This window comes from Nyctibius grandis, chromosome 1 (assembly GCF_013368605.1).
Source record: "Nyctibius grandis isolate bNycGra1 chromosome 1, bNycGra1.pri, whole genome shotgun sequence".
Classification (NCBI taxonomy): Eukaryota; Metazoa; Chordata; class Aves; order Nyctibiiformes; family Nyctibiidae; genus Nyctibius; species Nyctibius grandis.
The window spans coordinates 6,706,519-6,732,119 of NC_090658.1; the positions used below are offsets into that span (position 1 = coordinate 6,706,519).

The following is a 25,601-nucleotide window of genomic DNA, read 5'->3' on the forward strand; positions in this document are numbered from 1 at the left end:
AGACTGGAGAAAGGCGGCTGGGGCGGAGGGGGGTGTGCCAGCACCTCACAGGAGATGGCCCCACGGGAGGCGGGGACCCAGCGCTGAGGGCGGCCCCAGACGCGGCCCCGGGCCGGCCTGAGGGCACAGGGCACGCGCGCCGCTGTGGCCGCGCCCAGGCGGGCTGCGCGCGCGCGCCCGCCCGCGCGGGGATGGGGCCGTGCGCGGCGTGCGCGTGCGCGCGGGGCGAGCGGGCGCGTCCTCGAGGCGGGGCTGCGCGTGCCGCTGCGAGGGGCCGCGGCGCCCCGGAGCGGGGGCGCCCTCAGGTCAGTGCAAGGCGGGGGGGACGGAGGGGGGGCGACAGCGCGCGAGGCGGCCATTACCAGGCGCTCGCACCGCGCGGGGGCGGGCGGCGGCGCGGGAAGCCGTGAGGGGGCCGCGGCGGCCCCGCTGGGCCCCGGGCGTTGCGGGGCCGGGGTCATCGTGAGGCGGGTGAGGGAGCTGCCACCAGCCGCGGCGCCGGGGGAAGGGGGGCGGCGGTGCCTGTTGCCGGCGGCGGGCGGGCCGAGCTGTGGTGACGGTGGGGGCTCCGGGGCAGGCAGGCGGGCGTAGATCCCCAGCCGCCCAGAGGGGACGTCTCCGGCGGGGCCGGGGCGGAGCGGCCGCACCTGAGCGCCGGCATCGCCGGGCGGTGGCCGCGCCCGTCGCGGAACTTGGGAAGAGAGAGAGCGAGCCGGGGGAGTTGTGTGGGAGCGGTGCCCGGCCCGGCCACCGCTGGCTCGGCGCTGAAGCGGCCGGCTCAGCCGGCACAAAGAGCCCCTTGGAGAACGGTCTTTGCCCGATCAAAGTCGTTATTTGTGTCTGCAGCCGTGTCAAGAGGTTCCATTCTTACTTTTTTCCTTTTTTTTTTTTTTTTTTTTTTTTGAGTGTACGCAGCTGCCTTTTGTGCAGAAGCGGGTTGGCTTCGTCGCGGTACCGGGCGTGAACCGGTGGTTATAAAGCGCTCTAAGAGTCGGGTGGTTTGGGATCAGACGGGGAGTGTGAGGAGCACCGAGGTGGGACCTGGCTGTGCCAACGCGCCTGACCCTGGGGCTCCTCCACGCGTGTGTGGGGCTAGCGCTTCCACCTGGAACAATGCAAAGTTATGCAAACCTAAAAGTTGGCGTTTGTTTTGGGTTTTTTTTCTCCCTAAAGTAATGCTTCTTTAAAAGAAGAAGTATTTTATGTATCAATTAAATAAAACTTATTAAAGGAACAATCAGTAGTTGCACCCGGTATGACATAAATACCACCTCCTCTTCCCCACGTTGTTGGCTGAACTTCCCCATGTACACGTGTCTGAAGACTTGAGTAGTTTCAGTTAAGGGCCCACACCTTTACAATTTGCTGTTTTCCTGTTTGTTGTGTTTCAGGAAAGTCCATCAGTGGTAACCTTCAGGTTAAGTTTATAAATTCATTTGCCTATAAGTTTATAAATTAATTTCCTGAGTGCTGTTGCATTTAAAAATAGGAGGGAGTAGTGGGTTGTTCTCACCTGAAATAAGAAAAAGTTTGAATTAGAGTTATAATACTTAAGTGTTCCTGAAATGATGATTACTAACGTACCCGACTGAAACAACAAAGACTGACTGTGTCTTACCTGAAGGGTGCTGGTGCAGGTTTTCTGTGTTGTTGTTAGTCTTCACTATACTTTGTTTTCAGCATGTAATCAATAATCCGAGTCCTGGGCTTTTTGTTTGTTTTTTGTAGAGAGAGGTGATGTTGGGTTATAGGCATACAATATATATATTTGGTGTTACTTTAACTGTTTTATGCTAGAGTCAGGCTTAAAATAGCTGTTATTTTCATAGGAAATAAGTGGTCTCACCATTTTCTGTACAAAGTAGGTGCAGTATGTCATACCACATGGTATCTTGGCTTCATTGGGTAATTTAACTGTGCAAATCAGATCTCTTAGGACCTTACTTGTTTGAAATAAATTCTGCAGGATTGCCAAAGTTGAATGTAGAGTGCAGTACCTTTTTTTTTTTTTTTTTAAAAAAAAATCCCCCTCAATAAGTACCCTGGAGCTAACTGCACAACAACTTCCCTTGTGTTTCCCCTCCTCAGCTCTGCCCTGGAGGAAACACCTTTCAGGCGCAATATGGAATTCCTTTAGCTTGCCCTTTAAGGCTGAGGAAAAAAATGTAGGTTGCAACAGTAATTTTTATTATTTGGACACTTGCTTGTTAGAGTTTGTGAGCAAATATTTTTTCTGAAGTTACCAAACAGTTGTTATGCTTATGATGAAAGCATCAGTGCTAGGATAGGCTCAATTAAAACAGAGGTCTGATGATGATAGGCAGTGCGTTATGCTGTCAGAAGAATTTTGGGTCTTCATCTGTTGTGTGAACTTGTGCAGATGACACTAGTTTTGCAGCAGAATGTTGTTCGTGCCCAGCATTAGCTTTCTCTGATAATTTGAGATAGTCCTCCTCTGATACTCTCTCTATTAATTCCTGAAACCTTGCAGGCTATTGTTTTGTTTTACATGAGCAAATGTTCAGATACCTGAGTTGGCATGGAAGTCCTGTTTTGTGAGGCACTATATAAATAAGTCATAAGCAACAGTTTCGATCTCAAAGAGCTGATAAGGCAAAAGAAGGAAATAAGAGATGGGAATCTTGGAAGGAAAAGATTAAAAGTTTTATGTAGTGGAAGTTGTCTTTGTTTCTGTTCTCTACTATAAAGCTGAATTCCAATCCTGTGCCTTAATTACAAAACCAAATTCCATGTATGTATGTCAGAAAACTGAGGCCGGGAAAGCTTAAGTTAAAGGTCACTTCATTCGAATTTGCAAACTTCACGTTTTCTGGGCCAGGCTTGTCTGTTTTCTGATCCTTTTGCCCTATCTGAGTTTGATAACTCGGCCAGCTAGAGTAAAAGAAAACCAAACGAGTCCACTGTCTGGAAAGTGTTTGCATTTTAAAACACTGATGAACTGGCTGGTGATCTGTGAATGTCTGCTGACTGTCCTGGGTATGTAGGGTGTAGAATCCCAGAAAACAGATGTAGAAGGTGTCTTGAGACATCACCTTGTCCAGCCCTGTTACCTGTATCCTGAGGTTACCTGATATCCTGAATAAATATTTCACCAGAGGATCATGTACCAGTTCAGTGCAGGGCTGAATGACTAGTTGATAACATCCTCCTGTGACAGGATATGTACGTACCAGGTTACCCGTGTATCCACCCTAGCTGCAGTTTCTCCTCGTCACACACATCCAAAGCAATTCAAAGGAGTCATTTTCTTCAAAAAAACACATTTTCTGGAATTACAGCTTTCCTGCTTCCCCATTTGCTCAAAGCATGCTTGGCTGCAAAGGTTTACTGAGAGTATGAAAAGAAAGCAACTCTTCAGTCAGGTAGCATGTTTGCTTGTGCCTGATAGGTGTGAGATTTTGTCTGTAGGCTTGTGACAGTTGATGGAACAAAGTCCCTTTAAAATCTAATCCATAATATGCCATAATATGTGACCTTGCCTGCTTAGCAGGGGAGGAAGGTGCAAGCCATCCTCTTGTAACACTGGGGAGGAGCTGAAGCTGGCTGTGTGTTGTTTACAACACAAATGTGTGCAGTGGCTTACACTGCCACTTTGTTGCAGTATTTTACCTTCCTTTGGAGCCCTCAGCATACAGTTCAACTCGGAGATGAAGGAAACTGTTGCCCTGTTAGACAGCTTGCTCAGTTTCTGTCCAGGAACGTAGCTCAAAGGAATACCATGTGATGTTAGGGTAACACAGTGCACTTAAACATGTACAAAGTGCACCTAGGTGCATTCGATTTCTTAGTGCTATTTGATTTTGTCTTCAGTAATGATCTCTTGTCAAACCAAGGTGATACTCTTCCATGTATACCAAGAAAAAGTAAAGGCTTTCGTACTATGTAAAACTTTATAATACAGAAAACTAATGCCTATGTATGTTTGCCTTACACAGTCCCTTAATTATGCCCTTACGTTTGATTACCCGCTCCTTTGTTGATTTTATTTTCTTTTTCTCTACTTAAGTTCTGACATGTCCTAGAGTCTCTGAAACAGTTATTGTGAAGGAGAGCGGGCCTTTAGGATATCCTAACATCGCTAGACAAATACATCTTAATGCTTAAAAGTATATTCTGAAACCAGAATTTGAGGATTATGTATATATTCATCTTGAAAATTGATTACTGCAAAATAGCTGCCATTCACTTGTAACGAGGAGGAGAAATTAATTGGAATAGTAAAGCATAACTGATTAATAGGCAAGTGTGACTGAAATATTTGCAACAAAGGAAAGTAAATTTGATTTTCTAAAACAGTTAAGATAAAAATTTGGTGACATCTTTATTCCCCTGTGGAATAGCCATTCAAACAGAAGCTGCATGTGCTGTGACAGTCTGGAAACAAGGGCAAGTAACAAGATCCACAGTTTCTAACGTGTGTCAACGGAAGGTGAATTCAGTACAGGGCGGTTTAATGGGTGTAATGTTTGGTTCCATTCCTTGAACTAGTTGGATACAGCTCCAGTTAGCAGCGATCAGTCTTTCATATCTAAAGATTGGGGTTATTAAACAATTGTCAAAAAATTGCAAGAGTTGTTATTAATGGGGTTTGATACTTGCTTTTGAGAAGTGGAGCCATCATGTTTGAGAATTCATTTCTTATCAAATGCTTGTTTTGCCGATGGACTGACCTGTTCCTCTTTCACTAACTGGCGTAATCTTCCTCTTTTGTCATTTAAAATGCAGTAGAAACAAGAAGTTGTACCAATTTTTCCCCTTTTAAAAACTAATTTAAAATACTTTCACTGAATGATTCCAGGTATGCTGTTCTACTGTAAACACAAGTGTGCCGAATCATTGATCTGCTTTGCATTTTTAAGCCTTGTGTTTTACATCTAGTGAAGTTTAGGGAAGTACGGATTGGCATGATGTAGTTTTCCCATGACAGACCCTAATGACATTTACATTACAACACCTAACCAAGCTTTCCCAAAGTCCCCTCTGTTTTTCTTAACCTTGTTGGAAAGTGTTGGTAGTGCGGCAGTCCCAGAAGACTGAAGTTTGCAGGCCATGAAACAGGTATGATGTGAGTCGTAGCAGTATCCTCTCCTCCTCTTTTGTCCCACAGGGTACTTCAACACTATGGTTTGACATGATGAACTTAGGTTATTTGCCCATGAAAAATCTGGTTCTTGAATTATATACCAACATAATCAACTGTAATGCAGTCCCCTGTGGATACTCATGGGGTAGTTACTCTTCTAGTGCCATCGGTTCTTACAACTGAGGACTCGCTGAGAAAGTGTCTTCTCTTTATCCGTGTTAGCATTTGCATTTTGCAGACTTACTGTGTGTATGTAGAAGGACAGAGACATTTGGGAACCACTGATGTAAGGGAGCAGGACAAGTCACCTTCCAACTTGCCCTTTATGGAGCCTATATTAATTTAACTATTCAGTCGAGGAAGATTAGTTTCTGAGCCAGGTTAAAATTAGTATAAAGGTTTGTCTACATAGGCAAGATCTGTCTGTAAGATAGGAAATTCTGTCTGTAGTCATCCAATCCCAATCTCTCCCTTGAAATAGGCAGCACGTGAGTATTAATTGTAGTGGTGGTTTTTCTGAAGTGCACTAAGATCACTAGCTTCTTTCTCACAGGGCACTGAAAGATCATTAAATGCTAATGACTTTTGATTACTGTTGACCTCAGTCAATTTAGAATTAGTGACCTAGAGACGAAAACCACTGTATCTCATTACCAATTTCCTGAGCTATCTGATCTTTCCTTTGTAAGTCAGTTTTGGTAAGAGGCAGAGTAGAATTAAAGTTGACCTCTGTCTCGGAAAAAGGGTTGAATGCTTTCAGGTTTGCAATATCATGTTTAGAAATAAAAAGAAAAAAATGGCAGGCACTAAGAAAGAACTTATTTTTTTGACCCTACACATTGTCAAGAGCAAAACTCAGCATGAAATGAAATGGACAAACTAGAGTAGTAGTGATGGGGAAGAAATGCATAATTTGTCACTTATGAATTACTAGAAAAACAGTTTATCTCCTGTAACCTTGGATTGAATTTCTCATTTTGTAGTTGCAGGTTTTCTCATCTCAGAGTTCATTTATAATTCTTCTTTTTACTTTGAACTATCAAGAAGCAAATTAATGTTTATAGAATAAATCGCAAATTCTGCTCTGGGATATTTTCTACCTGCAGTTCCCAAACTATGACGTTGGGGAATATGTCTCAGCAGGCTGGTAAAATCATGTATTTTGTGTTGTAATGAAGCATTTCACGTTATTTCTTTCCATATGCACAGAAGAGAATGTTTGTGTGATAATTCACTGTAACGGGATCAAATATGTTGTTCACTGTAGGCTGTTTAAACATAAGCCTTTCTTTGTACGGTTGTGGTTTATATGGACTGTCATTCATGCAGCAAGCATGGTATTGAAATCATAATGAAAATACAAGAGAATTTTAAACATTTTTTTTCTTTCTTGCTTTAATATACTAGCTATATTTATTTTGACCCATCTGGGAACAAAGCCTTTAACTTTAAAAGCAAAAACTCAATGGTGTGTTGTGTTTGGGGTGTAAATACAAAGTTATCGAACCTCTCACTGGTCTTAAATTGCAAACTTTTAAGCTGCTAAGCAAGAAATTAACAGGAAAAAAATGGCGGTGGAAGATGTTGCACTTGGTGTAGGAACAGCTTATGGCAAGCCCATAGAAATCAACACAGGAGGAAAGTAGATGTTTATTTGCAAGTAAACACAGGGCTAAATGTTAGTCTTAAATATGATGTTTTGTTTTGATTGCTTTGTCTGAAAAAGGATATTGCTGTAAAAAATCAAAAGGGGGCAATGAAAATCATTGCAGATACAAAAAGGCCATATTAAAAAAAAAAAACAAGGTTGCTTTGGTAGGGAGGCCAGTAAGAAGTGCCATGCAGAGACATTATATGCTAGCAAATAATACAAGAATGAAAGAGTAAAAGACATCTGAATACTCATTCTTTAAGCTTCTGTTTTATGTAAGTTTGTATTTACCTGTTGGCTGGGCTGCTCAGGGCTTTCTGCTTTTGTTTTCTTCAAAGCATTAAGGGCATTTAGGAAAAAAATGTAAAAACTATCTTGGTGAATAATATTAAGCAAAATATTTAAATCCTCATACTTTAAATACTAAGCAGAGTTAAGAAGAACATTTGCCAACAACTATGTTGCTAGTGTAGCATAAGAGCTAGAGAAAAATACAATTCAGCTATTTTTGACTTTGGTTTAAAGCTTTTACTGTTGGTTCAAGATGCAATTCTGCTCTGATACTATTCTGCTCTTTCCCAGCTCTTGGCAATTCTGTGAAAGAAACGCTCTCTATTTTTTACCCTATATTCTGGCATCTCTGAGAGTCTTTATGATTTTACCCATCTTTCTCCCTGCTTGTAGTCGTCTTTTTTTTTTTTTTTTTTCATAGAAGACCTGACTAAGACTTCAGGGCCAGCTTTTCCATGCAACAGACATAAATAGATGCAATCTTGGTTACTTTCAGTGCTGCCAATCAGCAACTTGTGAGAGAGGAGGCTGGAAGATTTTGTCAACTGTAATGCATTTTTTTACTTGAGGAAATCAAGAGTAGAGCTATCAGTCCCCTTTCCAAATGAGCATTTTTACAAACAGAAGGGTTGGAATGGTGATTGGGAAGGATTCTTCCAGGTAACTAAACAATTCATAGATAGGTAAACAGAACTAGGCTTCTCAGCTCATTAGTTTGTTGAATTTTTTGGTTTTGTTTTTTGAACTTCTACATTCCATTGGTAAATGAGTGCTTAAATTCAACTTAAATTCAATGAAAATTAGCAGTGGACAGGTAGATTTTCTAAAGTAACAGTGTGTGATTATTTTAGTTAATCGAGGTGTATTGTCTGAAGTTTGTTTCCGTGTAAGGGGAAATCCAGAATTTAAACAAAGAATGTTAATAAGGCATGTGTATTAACTGCCAAGGGAGAGACTTGGCAACTTTACAAAAAAGAAATGTATGCATTTTCTCATTGCCTACTTGGAATTCATTCCTTTATGAATGATCTGGTTGTAACAGGCAATTGGGAATTTTGATGAAAGCTGTTTTTTTATTGAATTGTCCAGTTCATGTTACTACATGAAGAACGGACCTGTAAATGAGAGATATAGAAAAACTCAACTTATTAGAAGAAGGGAAAAAAAATAGAAAAACTTGGGTATACTTGCTATTGTGGCAGGAGAGACTCATGTAACATGAGGAGGAGTACTCCCATCAACCCTGGAAATTAAATGATTTCTCACTTGGAAGTTACCTTTAGAAAGGCATAATTATAGTAGTACCATACTATTAAAAATTGTACCAGGAGTTGGGCTATAATATGACTCCTGTGCCAACCCTCACAATGGTGTCAAGGTGTGTTATGGTCTTCAGGGATAAATGAAACTGGGATTGCAGGTATATTGCACACATTTGGATTTGAACAGCAAAATCAATGTTTCAGTTGTTCACAGTATTTAGTCAGGAGCTGATTTCCAAGGGCTTATAGCTTGCTCCTAATAATTTGAAAGGGGCATGTAACTTGATGTATCTCAGCTTTGGAATATAGTTCTTTGCTTAATTCTTCACCGCTAGCATTTTGGATTTTCATTAGGCCAGGGTTAAGATTTAAGCGTGGAATTTCCTACACGCTTTAAGTTAAAATACTTCTGGTTTGACTACTTTGCTTATAAAATATTTATGTGTCTTTGAAGAACTGTATTTCCCTTTTTCTAAGTTGTATATATGAAGTTTGATTCTGTTAATATATAATTAATAAAGAAAAATGAGAATTGCTGAAGAAGATTAGGAACACATTGTAATAAGGTTTCAGAAACTGATAGATCTTTGGTTGAAAGAAGGCCAATTTCCTTGATCCTCTTGCCGGAGACAGACTGATTTGAACTTGGGATTTTGACTAGGCTTTCAACAGTGAGTAGTTCATAGATTGCTTTTACTGACTGCTAACACATTGATTTGTAAATTCATTAACAGTATGTGTATAGTAAAAGAAGAAAACTATGCTGTAGGAAAACAGATGGAAGTTGCTGCCAAAATGGAAAGAATAGTGAGGGCAACTAGCACTAATTCTTTGTTTGTTTTTTTTTTTTTCCCATTTCACATGCATCTAATGATTGGTGTAGGAGACAGTTTCTGAGCTGACGAAGTGCAGTGAAAGGTGGTATAAAGCCTGCTGGTTCACGTTTACGATCTGTCTTTCCCAGACTAAGTTGAATGGTCAGTCCGTCTGTCATTCTTTTTCTCTTCTGTAACCTCTCAGTGACCTTATCTGGTGTGTGTGTGTAATCTTTGGATTTGTACTGGGCAAATGGTTTGAAAAAAAGTTAGAGGACCTTGATTTTTATATCCTGTGGTAGTCTATAAAATGGATTTATGGAATGAAAATCAAGTCTCCCATATGAATCTTTTAACCCCTGCTATCTTTCGCCTTAGGCCAACTGCAATGCTGAGAACCAGATTTTCTGAAGAGTGCATGGTTTTTCTTTTATCTCTAAGGGTTTTTTTTAAACTTCTTCCTTCTGAAATGTCTTTCCTGTGCAATGGCAAAAGGGTTATTCGTGTAAGTAGAAGAGCTGGAAATTTACATAAGGAGGGGAAAAAAACTTAACAAACTCATGTTTTGTGCTGAGAATACCTGCTGTGTCCCTGTTATGAACTCTCAGCTGTGAGCCGTCATAAACATCCCATCTGTGGAATAAGTTTCTTCTCCTTTACCCCTTCTTCTACTTCTACAGTTCAATATGGCTTAGATTGTTAGTTTCCCTTCCAAATCAATCTGTGGCAGATAAAAAAGGAAACCAAAGAGAAAGGGGGGGAAGAAAAGGAAAAAAAAGCTTGCTACAAAATACTACTTTGGAAATTGCATAACCTGCCTCTGGGTGTATTTAGGAACATACCTGATTTTCAGCCACACCAGTCATAATCTACCATCTTCTTTTAAATTACTGGTGAAGGTGATTTTGCACTAAGACGCTGGGTTGTGCAATGTAGCAGCTGAGGCATGGGTGCGTATCCTCCTGTTTCTCCCCCTTCCACGAGCAGTGACTTCAGAGAGAGGGGACAGATGTGTGCCTGGAAATGTGCGTCTGGAAATGGTATCATCTCAAGCCGCTGCAGCAAAGTCTACGTGGCCAACTGCCAGGGTGTTTTGTTAGTGCTTAGTATGGAGCGTCTCCCAAGGAGACCTGATAATCTTTGAAATACCTGCACTTAGGTTTTACAGTTTTGGGTTTAAAGACGTTCGGAGATGGCGTGTTACAAAGCCATAGCTGTTATTCAAGCGGTTGTGATGGTGTTTCAGTAAATAGCCTGAGTAACGCTTCTGTGCTTTGGTTTAAGTCAGTGGCAGATTTCTGTCAGGGATTTCAGCAAGGTCAGCCGTTTCTCCACCAACCTTAGATCACTTTAATTTCACTGTTGTACTCTCGTCCAGCAAAACTAATTAAAGCTAAAAGTGGCTAAATTTGCTTTGAAAGCAAAGAGGATTTTTTTCTTTAAAACTTGAAAATAATTATGAAATCGTATTTTAATTATCCCCCCCCTCAATATTTTAAAGTGTGAAATGTTGACACCTAATGGTTTATATCCTTGCTTTGAAGTGGCTATGCTTGCTTGTTTTTTTTTTTTATACACTTGACCTACTATTAAGGAAATCTGATCTAAATTTAAGTTCCAAGTAAACTAATGACTGAAAATTAGTCGTCTTTCCTATTTAAATGGTTTGGTTGGCATAGCTTATATCCTGTTTATTTCAGAAAGTATTTGTGAATAAAATCAGAGTGTGTTTGCATCTCAAGGAGATGCCTGAGACTCTCTAAATCATTTGGACTTTCTCATTTAATGCTCTGAAATATTGATTAAATATATTCACTCTGGCTTGCTTTAATCTGATTGCATGTCTAGAAGTTTTCTTCTGATGTGGTGCAGCCATGTCTGGTGTAAGCTGGCTTAATTAGCACTGCCTAGTGATTTGGGACCCCTGTCAAAGGCTATTCCGTTATCTGGAAACATAAGGAGTTAAAGCTGAAGCTGTGACCTCATCTCTATTCATGTGAGGCTGGAGTAGAAGCTGTGCTGGAAGGGATTGTTTAACTGCATCACTGTCTTTGCTGCTGCTAGTTGATTGCTTTAATTTGGTTCTGATAGCTATAGCATGCTTTTGCTGAACCGCTGGTACGGTAGGGATTTGTGGGAATGCTAGAGACATATGAAGTCATGCTAATATCGACTGCATGTGGAAATAGCTCCCATGGAAATATTTAGACTCAAATATGTCTTTCTACCTCATTTCAACTTTTTATTGCTTCCCCTGTGAAAATTCAAGCAGCATCAAGGAGAGCTAAAACACACATGCTTCTGGCCAGTCGCGCACTCGCACAGCTGTGCATGCCATTTATTACTTTATTACTTAGCACACCGTACGAAATGAGGAGTGCAACTGCTGTCGCTTTAATGTCGAAGCGGCGTACGTTACAATAGGTGTCACTGTGCGGCTGGGTCCAATCGTTATCGGTGACTTCAGCTATTGGCTCTGAACGCTGGCTGGCTCCGTCTGCAGGGCTGCAATACCTACTCTGTTCCCATCCGTTCAATGCACAAGTTCAGCTCGCCGAGCAGACTGGCAGTGCTACTGTGCGCGTCTTGCTAGCCCCCTTCAGAAAGCCGGTGCTACAGCCACGCAGATACCCTCTTTGCAGGGTGTTAGTGCTTTTAGGTGGATTCCTGATCAGGAAATCTGGAAAGAAATAAAACTGGCAGGAACGATGGGGATGTACTTAACAATTCAAGTACTGGATCAAACTTAAAGCCAGTTTCTTACTCGGTGCACTGGAAAGGTCACCTTGTCTTGCTGGAAAAGAAGCAAACTCTCAGCTCTGCTGCTCTCTGTTTAACAGCTTCTATGTGCATTTCTTAATGTTCCTAGCTAGTTAGGCTACCTAGCTTTACAGCCAAGTATACTCATGGTAGATGAGAAAGGAAAGAACATGAAATGTCTCACCTTCTTCTTGATGCTTCCAGAGACGGTCAAGAACAGGTCCAAGAAGAGCTCTAAGAAGGGAAATAGCAGCAGCAGTAGCAGCAGCAAATTGCCTCCAGTTTGCTATGAAATCATTACCTTGAAGACCAAAAAGAAGAAGAAGATGGCTGCTGATATCTTTCCCCGAAAGAAACCAGCCAACACTAATACAGCTGCTGTCCAGCAGTACCACCAGCAAAATCTCAATAACAACAACACTATTCCGGCACCTAATTGGCAAGGACTTTATCCAACCATCAGAGAGAGGTAAGTTCAGGGCAGTTTATTTTTGCTGTTTGGTGAAAAGTAGCAAAATGTTCGTAGTGCATATGTTTAGTTATTTATTTGCTGAAGAAAACACTGTTCTCTCTTTTTTTTCTTTGTGCATGTGAAACAAGTTTTTTGGTAATGGAAAATATTTCCTTTCCAGACAGTGCAGCTGTTTGTCTTGAGTAAATAGAAATGTTGCTGGAAGCTGCAGCGTACCAATAAAGATTTGCCTTTAGACTTTAGTGGGGGTTTTCAGTGATACGTGCACTTGACTTTGATTTCCACTTTTTGAAAAGTTCTCATAAGTTTGTTTTGGTTTTGTTGGTTTTTTTTTATTGCACACCCCTCCCTCCCTCCATCGCTCCTTACTTTTTTCTTTGATATGTTTGTGTGATGATGTGTAAAGTAGCTTAAAACAAAGTGTGACCTGCTTCTCTTTACTAACATGCAGCTTGAAGTTGTTAAGAAATTTAATTTCTTGGGTCTGGGGCAAGCACAGTGTTACTAGGTGCCATAAATTAACGTGCCACCTCTGTTTGTAGAAATGCAGTGATGTTCAACAATGACTTGATGGCAGATGTCCATTTTGTGGTCGGGCCACCAGGTGGGACCCAGCGGCTGCCAGGACACAAAGTAAGCAACAGCTGCATTATCAGCTCAGGCCGGGATAGCCAGAGAGAGCTCCCACAGTTATGCCGGGACATAGCGTGGGAGACTTGGCTTTTCTGGGACAGGCATAATTCTGTATTTTTAAAGGCTCCGTGCAGTGGAATATTCTGTCCCTTGCTTTGCTTTGTGTTTTCTGTTAAACAGTATGCTTGTGCTAAGGCAGTCTTTGTAAGGTTAGGAATACTGCTTTGTGCTGGTGATTAATATTACTCTTGAGATTTTCTAGAAATAGTTAACTTCTGTTGTGGCAATGAGCGTTCTCCAGTAGCTAATACGTATATGCCCATGAGAGTAAAATGCAGGGAAAATGTGTAATTCTGTTCTTAACTTTGACTTCATTTCTTACTGAAGTGTATCTATAGGGTCTGTCAGTGAAGCCCAGTGTGCTCAGAGTGGATCTCCCACATTGTTTTTGTTGGCAGTGCTTTCAGTTCAAAGCATGAAATAAGATTTCCCTTTCTCAACAGTACGTCCTGGCTGTTGGGAGCTCTGTATTCCATGCGATGTTTTACGGAGAGCTTGCTGAGGACAAAGATGAAATCCGTATACCAGATGTTGAGCCTGCTGCTTTTCTCGCAATGCTGAAGTAAGCGTCATTCATCTGCTGGATATGTTTTCCTTTATGATGTATACGTACGCTGGTAACGTCATAGTTAAAGTATTAGACTTGTGTATAAACAGAAAGAAAGTGGTTGCTTAAAATATTCCTCTTTTTGTGTTTCAAGTATTTTAAACTTTTAGCTCGTTTTGCTTTCCCCCTTTACTTCCAGACATGCATATATTAGACGAATGTAGGCAGTTATAAATAATGACTTTGACAGGGGATCTTTGGGCACATTGTATACTGTAATGCCTATTGATCTGATTTGTCACTACACGTTACACAAAGGAATGGAGTTACTAAAAAGAATTGTCAGCTGTAACAAAAAAAACCTGTTCTACTTTGCAAGCATAGTGGAAAGTTAAAAACACTCAAAAAATAAAACAAACTCACAAACCCCAGAATTGCTGCGTTTGTATATTGACATCATTCCAGCTGTTCTGTATGCAGATCTTGTCTTAGAAAAGTGACCCTAAGTTATTGAGTATAGCCTCTGAAAATTAAATTTCTCCTCATCTATCATGTTGATGCATTTGGAAAGTCATAAAAAGGCTGTTTACATTAACAGTGTTTTTTATTCTAAACGGAGGGAAACCAGTCAGTTTACGTGATCATTATTTTTCTTCTTGCAAACTCCATAAGAAATGCTATCTTTTCCTAAATGAGCATAACGAAGCAGCTCCCCTGCTGAATTGTCCTTGAACGTATCTATAAACTGATTATTAAAGAGAGATGCTGTGGCTTTGAGGGTTTTTTCCCTCCAGCTTTAGTAACTGCCGTTGTTTTCTGATAAAGAATATACATTGATATCTGATAGTGATCCTTTTAATATGCTGCAGATTTTCTTGCATGTAATGGAGTAATCACTAGCTAGCAATTTGTTGTATTTCATAGATTGTTTTGACTAGCTTGTGATTACAAAATGGTTTTGGTTTTTTTTTTTTTACATTTCAGGTGAACATTCAAAGTTGCATCTAGAGTTTGTTGCATAGAGTTTTTATAGGTTATCATGAGTATCAGAAATGTTCTGTGCAAATGTCAATAACTGCCAGGAAAAGCTGAAGTCACACAGATGTTCTATAGACCTGGAATATAAAGTTAAGATATGAAATTATGTAAGTAGGTGAGTTGTGGATCCCTACTTAGGGCCTTTCTGGTTTTGCAGGTGTTTTCTGCAGAGCTCAGACTTGTGCTTTACTTTCACGCAGAATTGTACAAGGCACAAATATAAGATACTTGGATTCTCCCAGACCCCCTTCCTTTTTGAACAGCAAATCTGTTTCACTGTGGCTAAACATGATTTACCATATAAAAACTGAATGCTTTCTGAATTTATCACTAAGAAATGTGTTCAGAGAGCAAACCTGGAAAAGAGGGTATCAATACTGACATCTAGGTCTGGGCGTATTATTTAGCCCATGGCAATTTAGGAAACTGTCTTTGAGAGCATGGCCAGGACCATGGAATTCTTCACCTTCTCAGCTTTTATTTAAAAAAACAAAAGACCACAAAAAGTTTGTGGTCATCATGGATGCTGAGCTAACCTTGCCAGTGCTGACTTCCACTGATGCAGTGTGCCTGAGCCTGCAGAGTGCTCCTGTGTATGTGAACGCCAGGGGTGTCTGCAGCCATGACGGTGATGGGAAGGGAAAGGGAAGTTGCTCAGCAGTGCAGCATTCTCCTCATCGCAGGATCCAGTGCATGTGCTGCACTGGGCGGAGCTTGGGGGGAGCCACGGTCCCCTTCACTCCTCTCCCCCTGGGAGTGTTGCTTGCAACTGCTGTGAGCAGTGGATGGCAGAAGGCTCATGGTACTGTTGCTACAGAAGGAAAAGGCTTTTTACCTATCCCAAAGCAGCGCTCTCCTTCATATGCTCCTTTCCACAGTCAGGAGGGATGTATCACAGTCTTTGTAAGAAATACTTTGAGTTTGTTTATGTGGGGTTTTGTTCATTTTGTTTGGTTTGGTTTCTTTTCCCATGGACAGTGAATTCTTACAGCATAAATATTTTTTATCTTTTACTATATAGTGAGCATTCTGACAACAAACATCAGACAAGGTATTGCCAGATATAACATAGGAAATAATACCTGGACTGCTAGATACTAATTATTCTCCCAGTAAAATTGATTTAGCTGTTCCCTACAATTTTAAAAATAGGCTTAAATTCATAATCTGGCCAACACACTGAATTGGTGTTTTTAATGTATTGTATCTTATCTTAATCTTGACTGTTCAAGTTGGAAATGTGGTCTCATCTTGTCCCAGGATGAATGTGTTACTAAACTGTCAAACCCTGTGGTCTAGCAGAACCCCCTGTTTAAGAGCAGGGTGAAACTGGAATATCAGTAATTGTAGCCCAGAGTCGAGGTGCATTGCCAGAGTGAGAAGTGTGGGATATTGCTGACGGCCGATCTGTGCTGTGTCTGTTGTAAATCAGTGATACTAGTTCTTCACTTTCATGAATATTAAACTAGCAACTTTTGTACTATTTCAACTTAAAACAGATGTCATCATTCTCTGCTGTACTAGCAAGCAAAGAGAAGTAATAGAAGGGAGAAAAGAGTTGGAGAGCAATGAGGAGAGTCATAAAAACGAATGAATTAATACATTGAAAGATTTTTGGACAGTAAAGGAGCTAAGCCTGTAACCAGTGATATATAGATGTGCTCTTTGTTGTTACAAATAGCCCAGCTGAAAGCAAGTAATAAAGGCAAAAAAAAAGGCTTGGGTCTATGTAAGTATTCTTTTTCGCTGTAACCTCTTAGATTTTATTACATTGCTTGAGCAGTATCTGCTCTGAGCATGTTTTCTAAGTGTGGCTTGAAAGATAGTACCCTACACCTGCAAAAATACAAATAAAGGCGTTTATAAGTATAATCAGATAAGTGTAGGTACTAATTCCACTTTATAAGCACATCTGTTCTGCAAAAAATTCATTGTGTTGGGAAACCTAAGTAGAAAATCTTAATTAGTACAAGATCGCATACAACTTCAGCTTTACTGGAGGAAGACACTTTTATCAACCATAACCATCAAGACTAGCTTATCCCTATGAAGAGTAAAATTGCATTTGGCATGGTTTTAGCACATTGCATTCACCAGCTGCAAATGGGGCCCTGAAGCATGAGATATTAAAAAGAACAAACTGTACAATGCTTTATTTCTCTGAGCAATGAATCCCAGCAGTTTAGTCACATAAATAGAATTTCACCTTCATCTCTTCCACCACACTAGCATAGCAGTAAAGCTTTTTTTCCTCCTTATGCAATGAGACTGAGAGAAAACACTGTGCTAGTGGAGCTAGAATGTTGTAAGCGTTAAGAAAATGGAAAATTAGCATTCTGTGCCTTTTCCTTTTCCTATATGCTTCATCACCCTGTTATTTAAAAAAAAAAAAAAGAAAAGCCACCCCCCAAAAAAAACCCCAACCCAGTAGTTATGAAAATGGATAACACCTGATATACTTTGATTGCATTTCTCTTCTTTTACTAGGTAGTTACTCCCAATAAACTTGTTTTCATTTCTGTGTTTATATATACACCTCAGTAAATCATCATTCACCATCATGGGACATCCAGTCCAAGTACTCTTTGTAACACATGTTCCAGACTACTGTGTTAGCCAAGTAAGGCAGCCCTTGAGGAGCTACCACCTGGGACAGGTAGCCTCTCATTAGCCAAAGCATGTACAGAAGGAGGACAGAGCTGGAGGGGTGATAGTTTGTAAACATAACCATTGTTTACATAGCGTGTATCCCAAATACGAAGTTTTATTCGCCTTATATTTAAGCTTGTTCTCTTACATGAGTGATGAATTTGATTTGTACTTTCTTTCTGGATTTAATCAATGTTCCCCAAAAGCACTGCTTAATTTTTATGTGGAGCCATTTAAATATTCTTTGTTTATCATTTTCAGATGTTGGCAAATTACGTTTTTGCGTTAAGCGGCAATGTTACATGCCTGTTGTTTTATTTCAGATACATATATTGTGATGAAATTGATTTGGCTGCAGATACTGTACTGGCCACTCTTTACGCTGCCAAGAAGTATATCGTCCCTCATCTTGCCCGTGCCTGCGTCAACTTTCTAGAGACAAGTCTAAGTGCAAAGAATGCCTGTGTGCTGCTTTCCCAGAGCTGCTTATTTGAGGAACCTGACCTGACCCAGCGCTGTTGGGAAGTGATTGATGCCCAGGCTGAGCTGGCTTTGAAGTCTGAGGGGTTCTGTGACATTGATTTTCAGACACTTGAAAGCATTCTCCGAAGGGAGACTCTGAATGCCAAAGAAATTGTTGTTTTCGAAGCAGCTCTAAACTGGGCTGAAGTGGAGTGTCAGCGACAAGAACTAACGGCTACCATCGAGAACAAGCGCAAAGTCCTGGGGAAGGCTCTGTACTTGATACGCATCCCTGCCATGGCACTCGACGACTTCGCAAACGGCGCTGCTCAGTCTGGGATTCTGACTCTCAACGAAACCAATGACATCTTCCTCTGGTATACGGCTGCCAAAAAGCCAGAGTTACAGTTTGTGAGCAAGCCTCGGAAAGGCCTCGTTCCTCAGCGATGCCACCGTTTCCAGTCCTGCGCTTACCGCAGCAACCAGTGGCGCTACAGGGGCCGGTGTGACAGCATCCAGTTTGCTGTCGATAAGAGAGTGTTTATTGCTGGCTTTGGGCTGTACGGCTCCAGCTGTGGATCGGCAGAGTACAGTGCCAAGATTGAACTCAAACGACAAGGAGTTATCCTAGGCCAGAACTTGAGTAAATACTTCTCAGATGGTTCTAGTAACACTTTTCCCGTGTGGTTTGAATATCCAGTGCAGATTGAGCCTGACACCTTTTACACAGCTAGTGTGATTCTGGATGGTAACGAACTCAGCTATTTTGGACAAGAAGGAATGACAGAAGTTCAGTGTGGGAAGGTGACTGTTCAGTTTCAGTGCTCTTCGGACAGTACAAATGGCACTGGGGTACAGGGAGGGCAAATTCCCGAACTCATATTTTATGCTTGAATGAAAGTGTGTGGAGATGAAGCATTTTGCTATGAAGAACCTATCTGGTTCAGGCCTACTGACGCTTAGCTTTTTATCTGCAGGTGTGTGATCAGTACAGGTAATATGTAGCTAAATGCTGTGGGCAAGTTACTGGCTTGCTATACTTGTAGCATTGTTAGTGATAAAGTTTAAGTGTAAAATTTAACTTTAAACTGGAAGCTCTTAGGAACGAGCAAGTTTTAAAGGCTTTGTAAGAGGTGCCTATTTGCTGGTGATGTTGACTCTTTTTTGATGCATCTGTGAATCACCAGAGGATGTCCCCCTCTTGTATCTCACTAAATGCTGTCTTCATTGATCCTTTTCCTCTTTCTCCATTTCCTGCTTTCTGCTTGTAATTTTTTGGGGAGGTACGGGTAGAAAATGAAGAGCCTTGTTTTATAGCTCTCTTAGGTCTGCTCTTCAGACTTAAGAGATTCCAATAATGAGCTGCTTTTGATCATGGGAGCTAAAAGAAGTGCTTCAGTTGTAAGCAGAAAAAGCATAGGTTTAAACCTTCATCCTGTGAGATTTTCCTGTGGCCAGCTGTTTGGGATGGCTGTGGGGGAAGATGGAAAGAAGCAAGCAGCTTTCGGGAAGCTACACAGCATGCTGACCGTGTCCACAGTGCATAGACATGTTTACAGTGAGGGGGGGATGTGGGCTTGGCAAGTTACCCGCAGAGTTCTTTTTCTGGGAATCCCACCTCGAAGGCAAGGAAGTACTTGCACATGTTCAAACAGTATATGCAGCTCTTGAAACTCTACTCCCATGACCTAGTTTTTGCTACATTGAAGTTGATTTGCTATTTAAATGGCTTTTCTTTCAATCCTTGCTAAATATATGGAAATTAATATCTATCATCCAATGCAGGATAATTTTTTGTTTGTTTTGGGTGTTGTTTTTTTTTTTCTTCTTCCTAAACATGATGAAGGCAGATTATAGAGGAACAAAAGAATGTACCAATCCTGACTTGGACTTTTTTTCTGTAATATGAGATTTCTTATTTTCATTACCATACATTATCAGTGGAAATTTAGACAAAGACAGAAGATTCCCAACTGTGGTCATATTACACTTAGTGTATATCACTAGATAACAGTGAGGAGGAGGAAGTCTTCTCTAATGTGTTAATGTTGGATCTCTTGCAACTGCTTGTGGTTACACATCAATCAGAGGATTATGTGGTACAGAACCTTTTCCTTGCCTGAATTTTTATTTTTTCCCCAGATTTCTTGTTATATGTCTGTATTGTTTTTTTTGGAAAAGTATTAGGGATCGTGACTCTTTTATCAGGGAAGGAAACCAGTATAAATAAGAAATACAGGTACTATTTAAACAAGAGAAAATCCGTCACCATTGCATTGGGACAGTTGCTTCTCAGAGGCACACTACCTGCTGTAAAGCATCTCATTCTTATTTCACCTCTGAAGTGGGTTCTGTTTGTTGCGTGTGTTTTAACGAAATGAGAGGACCAAATGATTCTTTAGACAGACTGAAGATTAATGTTATAGTATATCAACGCATTAATGTAGCATAACCCTGAATTCACTTGTCACTTTTGTAATAAAAATGTTTTTCTCATATGATTTCTTACCAGTTTAATACTATTACTCTAAGTGTTTCTTGATGGTTGGAATCCTGGCCCCTGGCCATCATAAAGTGCCAATACATCTTTGCAGTGTCCAAAATACCATATGAAGTAAGGAAAACTGGAGCGTAGACATCAAACACTTTATGGCCAAAGCCCAGATCTTCTCTCTAGGTAATAAAAGGAGAGCCAGGTAAAAAACTGCCCTGCAAGATCTATGCTTTTTACCCATCTTAGTCTTTAATGTTTTATATACATACATACATATGTGTGTGTGTGTAAGCAATGTTCTTTCTGAAATGTAAATATATAGAAGAATATATATTTCAAAATATATAGAAAAATGTTTTGTTTTTTTGTAACAGATGTACATAATCCAGACTGTTAGTGAAATCTAAACAGAATGCTCCATGGAAAATTCCCAGAGAGAGATTTAAAAAACCTCCAGTTAATTATGTTTAGATCTGCAGCCTAAAGTAGACAAGAGTATAAATTGTATGGACTGGGGGAAGAGTTGCTGAAGAGACTGCAAAAAGGAATCTAGGATTGTGATGAGGTAATGGTCATCTACTTTTAGACAACATCTGAGCAGCAGTTCCATTTACTTAAATACCTTTGAAAGCAGAGAAAGATGCTAATCAGCTGATTAAGTTTTCTTACAGCAAGTGGTTGATGTAGATGTAATTACTCTGAGTGATGATGAGATTGACAAGTTGCTTGCAGTAGCAAGCTGCATTCTGAGTTGTTTGGAAAAAAATCAGGTGCCTCAGCTGATGGGCCAAATCAAGAGAGTACTGCATCGGTATAACTAGACTTGGGTTCTCATTTTTAATTTATGTGTTTTTACTTATCTGCAAATAAAGGTGAGGTATCTACTACATTCACTGGCTGGAACAGAAGTTAGGAGATCAGAATACTGTGTAGCTGTAATATGTAGAAAATGAGCTGTTATTTAATTACTATTTTTATTTTCTACTTTATGAAATCTTTTTGACGAAGTAGGATGAAGGCTACCTCTAGCTTAATTCCTCTGAGTCCATTCCAGGTTTTAGGAGCTGATGCGTGTAAAGTTTTTTCAATATGGATGAATAAACATAAGCACTCCAAACCACCTTTTGATGCTTACAGCATGACTTGATTCTGAGCACTGCTTGATGCTAACAAGTACTGGTATGTAAGAAGGTGGCTAGTACCAGTCACCTTAGGCCATCAGGGCACTTAAATAGGTGTCTAAATGTGGATTTGGTTGGTTTAGCAGTAGCATCCAAGCTTGAATACATTGATTGACATTTTGCAAGCATCAGCCATATCAACCTGGAATGTAAGCATAATGTTGGTAGAGATCCTTTCGTAGATTCTGTCTGAAACTGTACCTGGCCATCCTTGCTATTTGTATGTTTGATTTTCCTGGTGAGGGGAATCTATGATAAGAGAGTATAATGTAATATACTTTCTGTATATCTAAAATAGTATTTAAGTAAACATTTTAATTTCTACATACTTATTGCACTGAACTGTTTTTTGGTTTTAGGTTTGGTTTTTTTTTTTAATTTGTTGTGATAAACTTAGCTAACTTCAGGTCCCAGCACCCATTTGTGCTGGAGCAGTGTTTGACCTTAGCAGGCTTACAGCATTATTTATAAAGGACAGATATATATAAATATGAAGTACCTCATGTTGAATGTTATTGTACTGTATCTTTAATGTCACAGTGCAGATCTTGTTGGACTCATGAATGTGTATAATCACGTTAAACATACAAATAAAAATGGTTCTTAAATGGTTGTTTTCTGCAGTATCTTTGAAGCACGAGATGTGAAAGCCTTTACTTAGTTCTCTCTTTAGCATTTTCCATTGTTGTACAGTTGTGCACAGATATTTGTTGAGCTTATGTATTCAGAGATCTTTTGATCCCCAAAGAAGTAGAAGTCTGAGGAAAAAACAAGGAAGAACAATGAAAATGTTAATCAGTTACATTGTAAAAAGGTTGACGATTAAGCTAATGAGCTAGAGCGAATGAATTCATTTATGTGCTTTATGAAAGACCTTGTCTACTAGCATTAATATTTTAATGTTCTATTAATTTTATTAAGTATGTGGAGATGAAGGGGGCAGGGTCTAGTGTTTATTCTAAAAGACAGTTGGCACAGGAAAGGGCATGTTTTTCAGTCTCTGATATATCAGAATAAAGGACATGGTTAGTGCCAAAAGTTAATTGTGCAATATAATTCAGAATTCTGACTGTTTTCTTACTTAACAATTTTCTTCCAGGAGATTTGAAACTTCATTTTAAGTACTTTTATGGTCAGTGAAGCCCCAGTTCATGATGTCCGTCTGCAAGACCTTCCAGGTGTTACTAGCCAATGATAAGAAATACTCCACAGGGTGATATAGAGACATGGAAATTTAATTGAGGAAGTCTTCCCCAGTAAAAACAGTACTTTCAGACTTCATCCAAAATTCTGATTAAAGCATGTTTACAGCCGTCAAACTTGTCACTTTTGGTAAGTTTTTTCTAGAATCCTTACTGCAGTACTTGGTACCACACTGCTACATTCTTGATCCAAATTCCCTTATGTGTCCAGTGCTTCTCGTTAGTTTGGAACTGGCTTCAAAGAGGAACTGTCCTATCCCTTATTCTGTATTAATGATACCGGCTCTTAGATGTGTGTTGGATACCAGTGTGATTTGGTGCAGAAAGGACCACATCGGCAGCAGCAGTCTAGCTAGGTATGTTACAGGAGACCGGTGCTGCTAGCAGCCTCAGTTTCTCTGATACACAGGTAAGAGCTACGTGGACAAGATGAATAAAGGATGGCCTGTCTCATCCAAAAGGACATTCTTCTCTATTTCTGGCTGCAATCTGACAGAAGTGCTAGGACACTTGCTTTGGAAACTGATGTTAGGTAGAGCTGTGTCATTCTCTTGCACTGTGTTCAGTGGTGCAGAGAAGCATGTGTGAGCAGAAAAAAAGTTTGAAGTGGGAGGAAAAAGGTGATAGGATGTTTCTGGGTTTGGGTGGAAGAAGACTACAAGAGCTGAATTCAGTTGTTTCCCTCACAGGTAAAATCCTGCTTTGTGGAGATGGACTCCCTGTTCCCACTTAGTTGGAAACTCTTCAGGAGCTGACAGCCACTGCCGCTCACAAAGGCAAGGTCCCATCTAAAACAGGTTCCTTGGGAGTGCTCAGCTCTCAGGAGTAGGAGCTCAAGATTTCTTGGCCTCTGATAGGCAAGACTTCTTATCCTACAGCCCAGGACAAGCCTGTACCTCCTTAAAGAAGCCAGCTGGGACTGCTGTAAACAGGAGGGTGTTTTTGCACCTCCCAAGCTCAGCACTCAGTGGAAGCTGAGATCCTGGAGCCAGTTTGTGGCACAGTGGTGAAATGGGGACTGCAGCCCATCAGCAGTATTTGGCCACTGTGAAAAGCAGCGGCTTTTAAGCCAGCCTATTCTACCATGCTAGGCAATCAGTGGGAGCAGGAATACCTGCTGATTTCCCGAAGGCAATGAAAGGAGCTGCTTTCTCACATGCCAATGTAACCATGTTCAAAATAAAATTTTAAAAAAGCTTTTTGGCATGCTGCTTCGTTTCCAGAGGTCTGAATTTATTTTCTGTCCAAGACTTCCTCGTAAAATGAGGCCCTGACCTAATAGAAATCAGTAGGAGTTGCCCTAGTGACCTCAGTAAACCCAGGATTTTCATTTGCAGTGTTCAATTTGTGTGATTATCCCCAAAATGCAACATAAAACTGCCCAAGAAAGGGAAATTAATTTTGAAATCCCGCAGTAATCTGATTATCTAAAATACAGGTAGAAACCTTTCTATTAAATCTTACAAAACTCCTGCTCATCAGATTTTATATGCCTACCCCCAAGCTTTTCTACTAGTATGCTTTTATCTTCAGCCATGAATCTATAGGTAGAACAGTAAATCTGTATGAGGCTTTATGTAGATTTTTACAATCTGTGTATGGAATTCATAGCACATCAGATGCATAGTATGGATAAAGTGTTTTTAAGATTAGAAAGAGTGTGTAAATTACCCGTAGTCTGTTCAGCATGAAGGAGAAACAAAAACAGCTATTTTGCTTGAAGTCACTGGTATTTTGAAAGAGCTTCTTGGAAGTCTGCCAAGCTTGTTGATAGCATCAGAAATGCATTTATATTAAGCCTTTAATTGTAGCATTTTAAAATTAGCTTTCTAATTGTTTTCTATAGACAAAGATAACATAGCTGGTCTTCAGGTATCCTCCATCCTGGTCCAATAGGGTTTACATTTTGACAGATACTAGCAATTGGAGTTTTTTAGATCTCATTTTAAAGCTTCACAGTAATGTGAAGTGCCGCTTGGGGAGCATCAGCTTTTCAAAAATAGCCATGTCTGGTTTTAGCCTAACAACAAACAAGGGCTTGTATGGGGAGATACCTTCAGTGGTGATGCTGTGGGTAAGTACAGAGGAAGGGTTTCCATTTCCCTGAGGGGGAAACACCTTGTGTTGCCTTATGTTGACAGCAACCACGTGCTGAACATCATGTCTAACAATTCAGCAGCCATGTAGAATTGGAAGGCATAAAATGCAATGGGGGACCGCTGCCTGAAGGCAGCAGTGGAAGCTTCTGGCTGCAGGGCTGTAGTGAGTAAGCTGGTTTCACGAGCCAAAGAACTGGGATCCTGTATCATCATGCTCTCAGTGACGAAAAGTTATAGCTGGGCTGCTGAATGGCATGTGATTGTGATTTTTCACAACTGTGAATCCCATTTTGCATTGTATTGTTATTCTGGGAGAGTACCCAGCTCTCCTCTACCCTGAGCTGCCTATCCTGCTCTGTGCCAGTGGCTCCCATGTGATCGAAGCCCAGCAATTCCCTGTGTACTGAGGCTGAGGGGACTGGGAGCACCTGGTGGAAAGGACTGGTTGAGTGAGGGTGGGACATCCCAACGCTTTGGTGAGCTGCTTGCACGCTCTCCTGGATGTGCTGAACGCTGATCTAGCGTGGCAGGAGAGGGCAGGATAACTATTGAGTAGGTATGTATTTCAGCATTCCCTAGGCTCACTTTCTCCAGCCAATTGCCGGAGGGGTTGGTTTTTTTTTTTTTGTAGGATATTGCTTAAAAGGGTAAATTTTTTTGGTATGATATAAGAATTGTGATTCTGCAAAGGCTAATTCATGCTTCTGTCTTTACAAAGTCAACAGTTCCAGTGGGCTTGGAGCGGGGCGGGGGGCAGGACTCTTGTCTGCCTTAAAAGCATAGATGGAAACATCTGCTTTCTTCTCTAATGCCTTGTTCTTAGGAAGTTATGATGCAATAAAATTAAATGCACAGCGAGCTGGAACTTGGCATGTCTGGCT

At 40.7% G+C, this 25,601-nt stretch overlaps 1 protein-coding gene across 4 annotated transcripts; it reads left to right on the forward strand.

Annotated features, from left to right (window-relative positions):
* Positions 1-233: 233 nt before the first annotated feature.
* On the forward strand, positions 234-23,547 carry BTBD3 (BTB domain containing 3). 4 transcript variants are annotated; one of them, XR_011048883.1, is made up of 6 exons: positions 12,030-12,352; positions 12,898-12,988; positions 13,492-13,610; positions 17,606-18,721; positions 22,519-22,751; positions 23,311-23,547. XR_011048883.1 is itself a non-coding variant. In XM_068409491.1 (5 exons), the coding sequence occupies exons 2-5, from the start codon at positions 12,210-12,212 to the stop codon at positions 18,636-18,638; spliced, it is 1,386 nt and encodes a 461-aa protein (XP_068265592.1). In that variant the 5' UTR covers positions 234-305; positions 12,088-12,209; the 3' UTR covers positions 18,639-22,027. The 4 variants fall into 4 exon arrangements, 3 of the variants coding, with proteins under 3 accessions (XP_068265592.1, XP_068265584.1, XP_068265571.1); XM_068409491.1 differs by lacking the exons at positions 22,519-22,751; positions 23,311-23,547 and adding an exon at positions 234-305 and having other exon boundaries at positions 12,088-12,352; positions 17,606-22,027; XM_068409483.1 differs by lacking the exons at positions 22,519-22,751; positions 23,311-23,547 and adding an exon at positions 9,554-9,628 and having other exon boundaries at positions 12,088-12,352; positions 17,606-22,027.
* The last annotated feature ends 2,054 nt before the right edge of the window (positions 23,548-25,601 follow it).

Excerpts from the sequence above, each read along its gene's own strand:
- BTBD3 (XM_068409470.1), top strand. The coding sequence starts at position 12,030 with ATGGTAGATGAGAAAGGAAAGAACATGAAATGTCTCACCTTCTTCTTG. Across the intron at positions 12,353-12,897 it reads TATCCAACCATCAGAGAGAG|AAATGCAGTGATGTTCAACA; the intron begins GTAAGTTCAGGG and ends CTCTGTTTGTAG. Across the intron at positions 12,989-13,491 it reads AGCGGCTGCCAGGACACAAA|TACGTCCTGGCTGTTGGGAG; the intron begins GTAAGCAACAGC and ends CTTTCTCAACAG.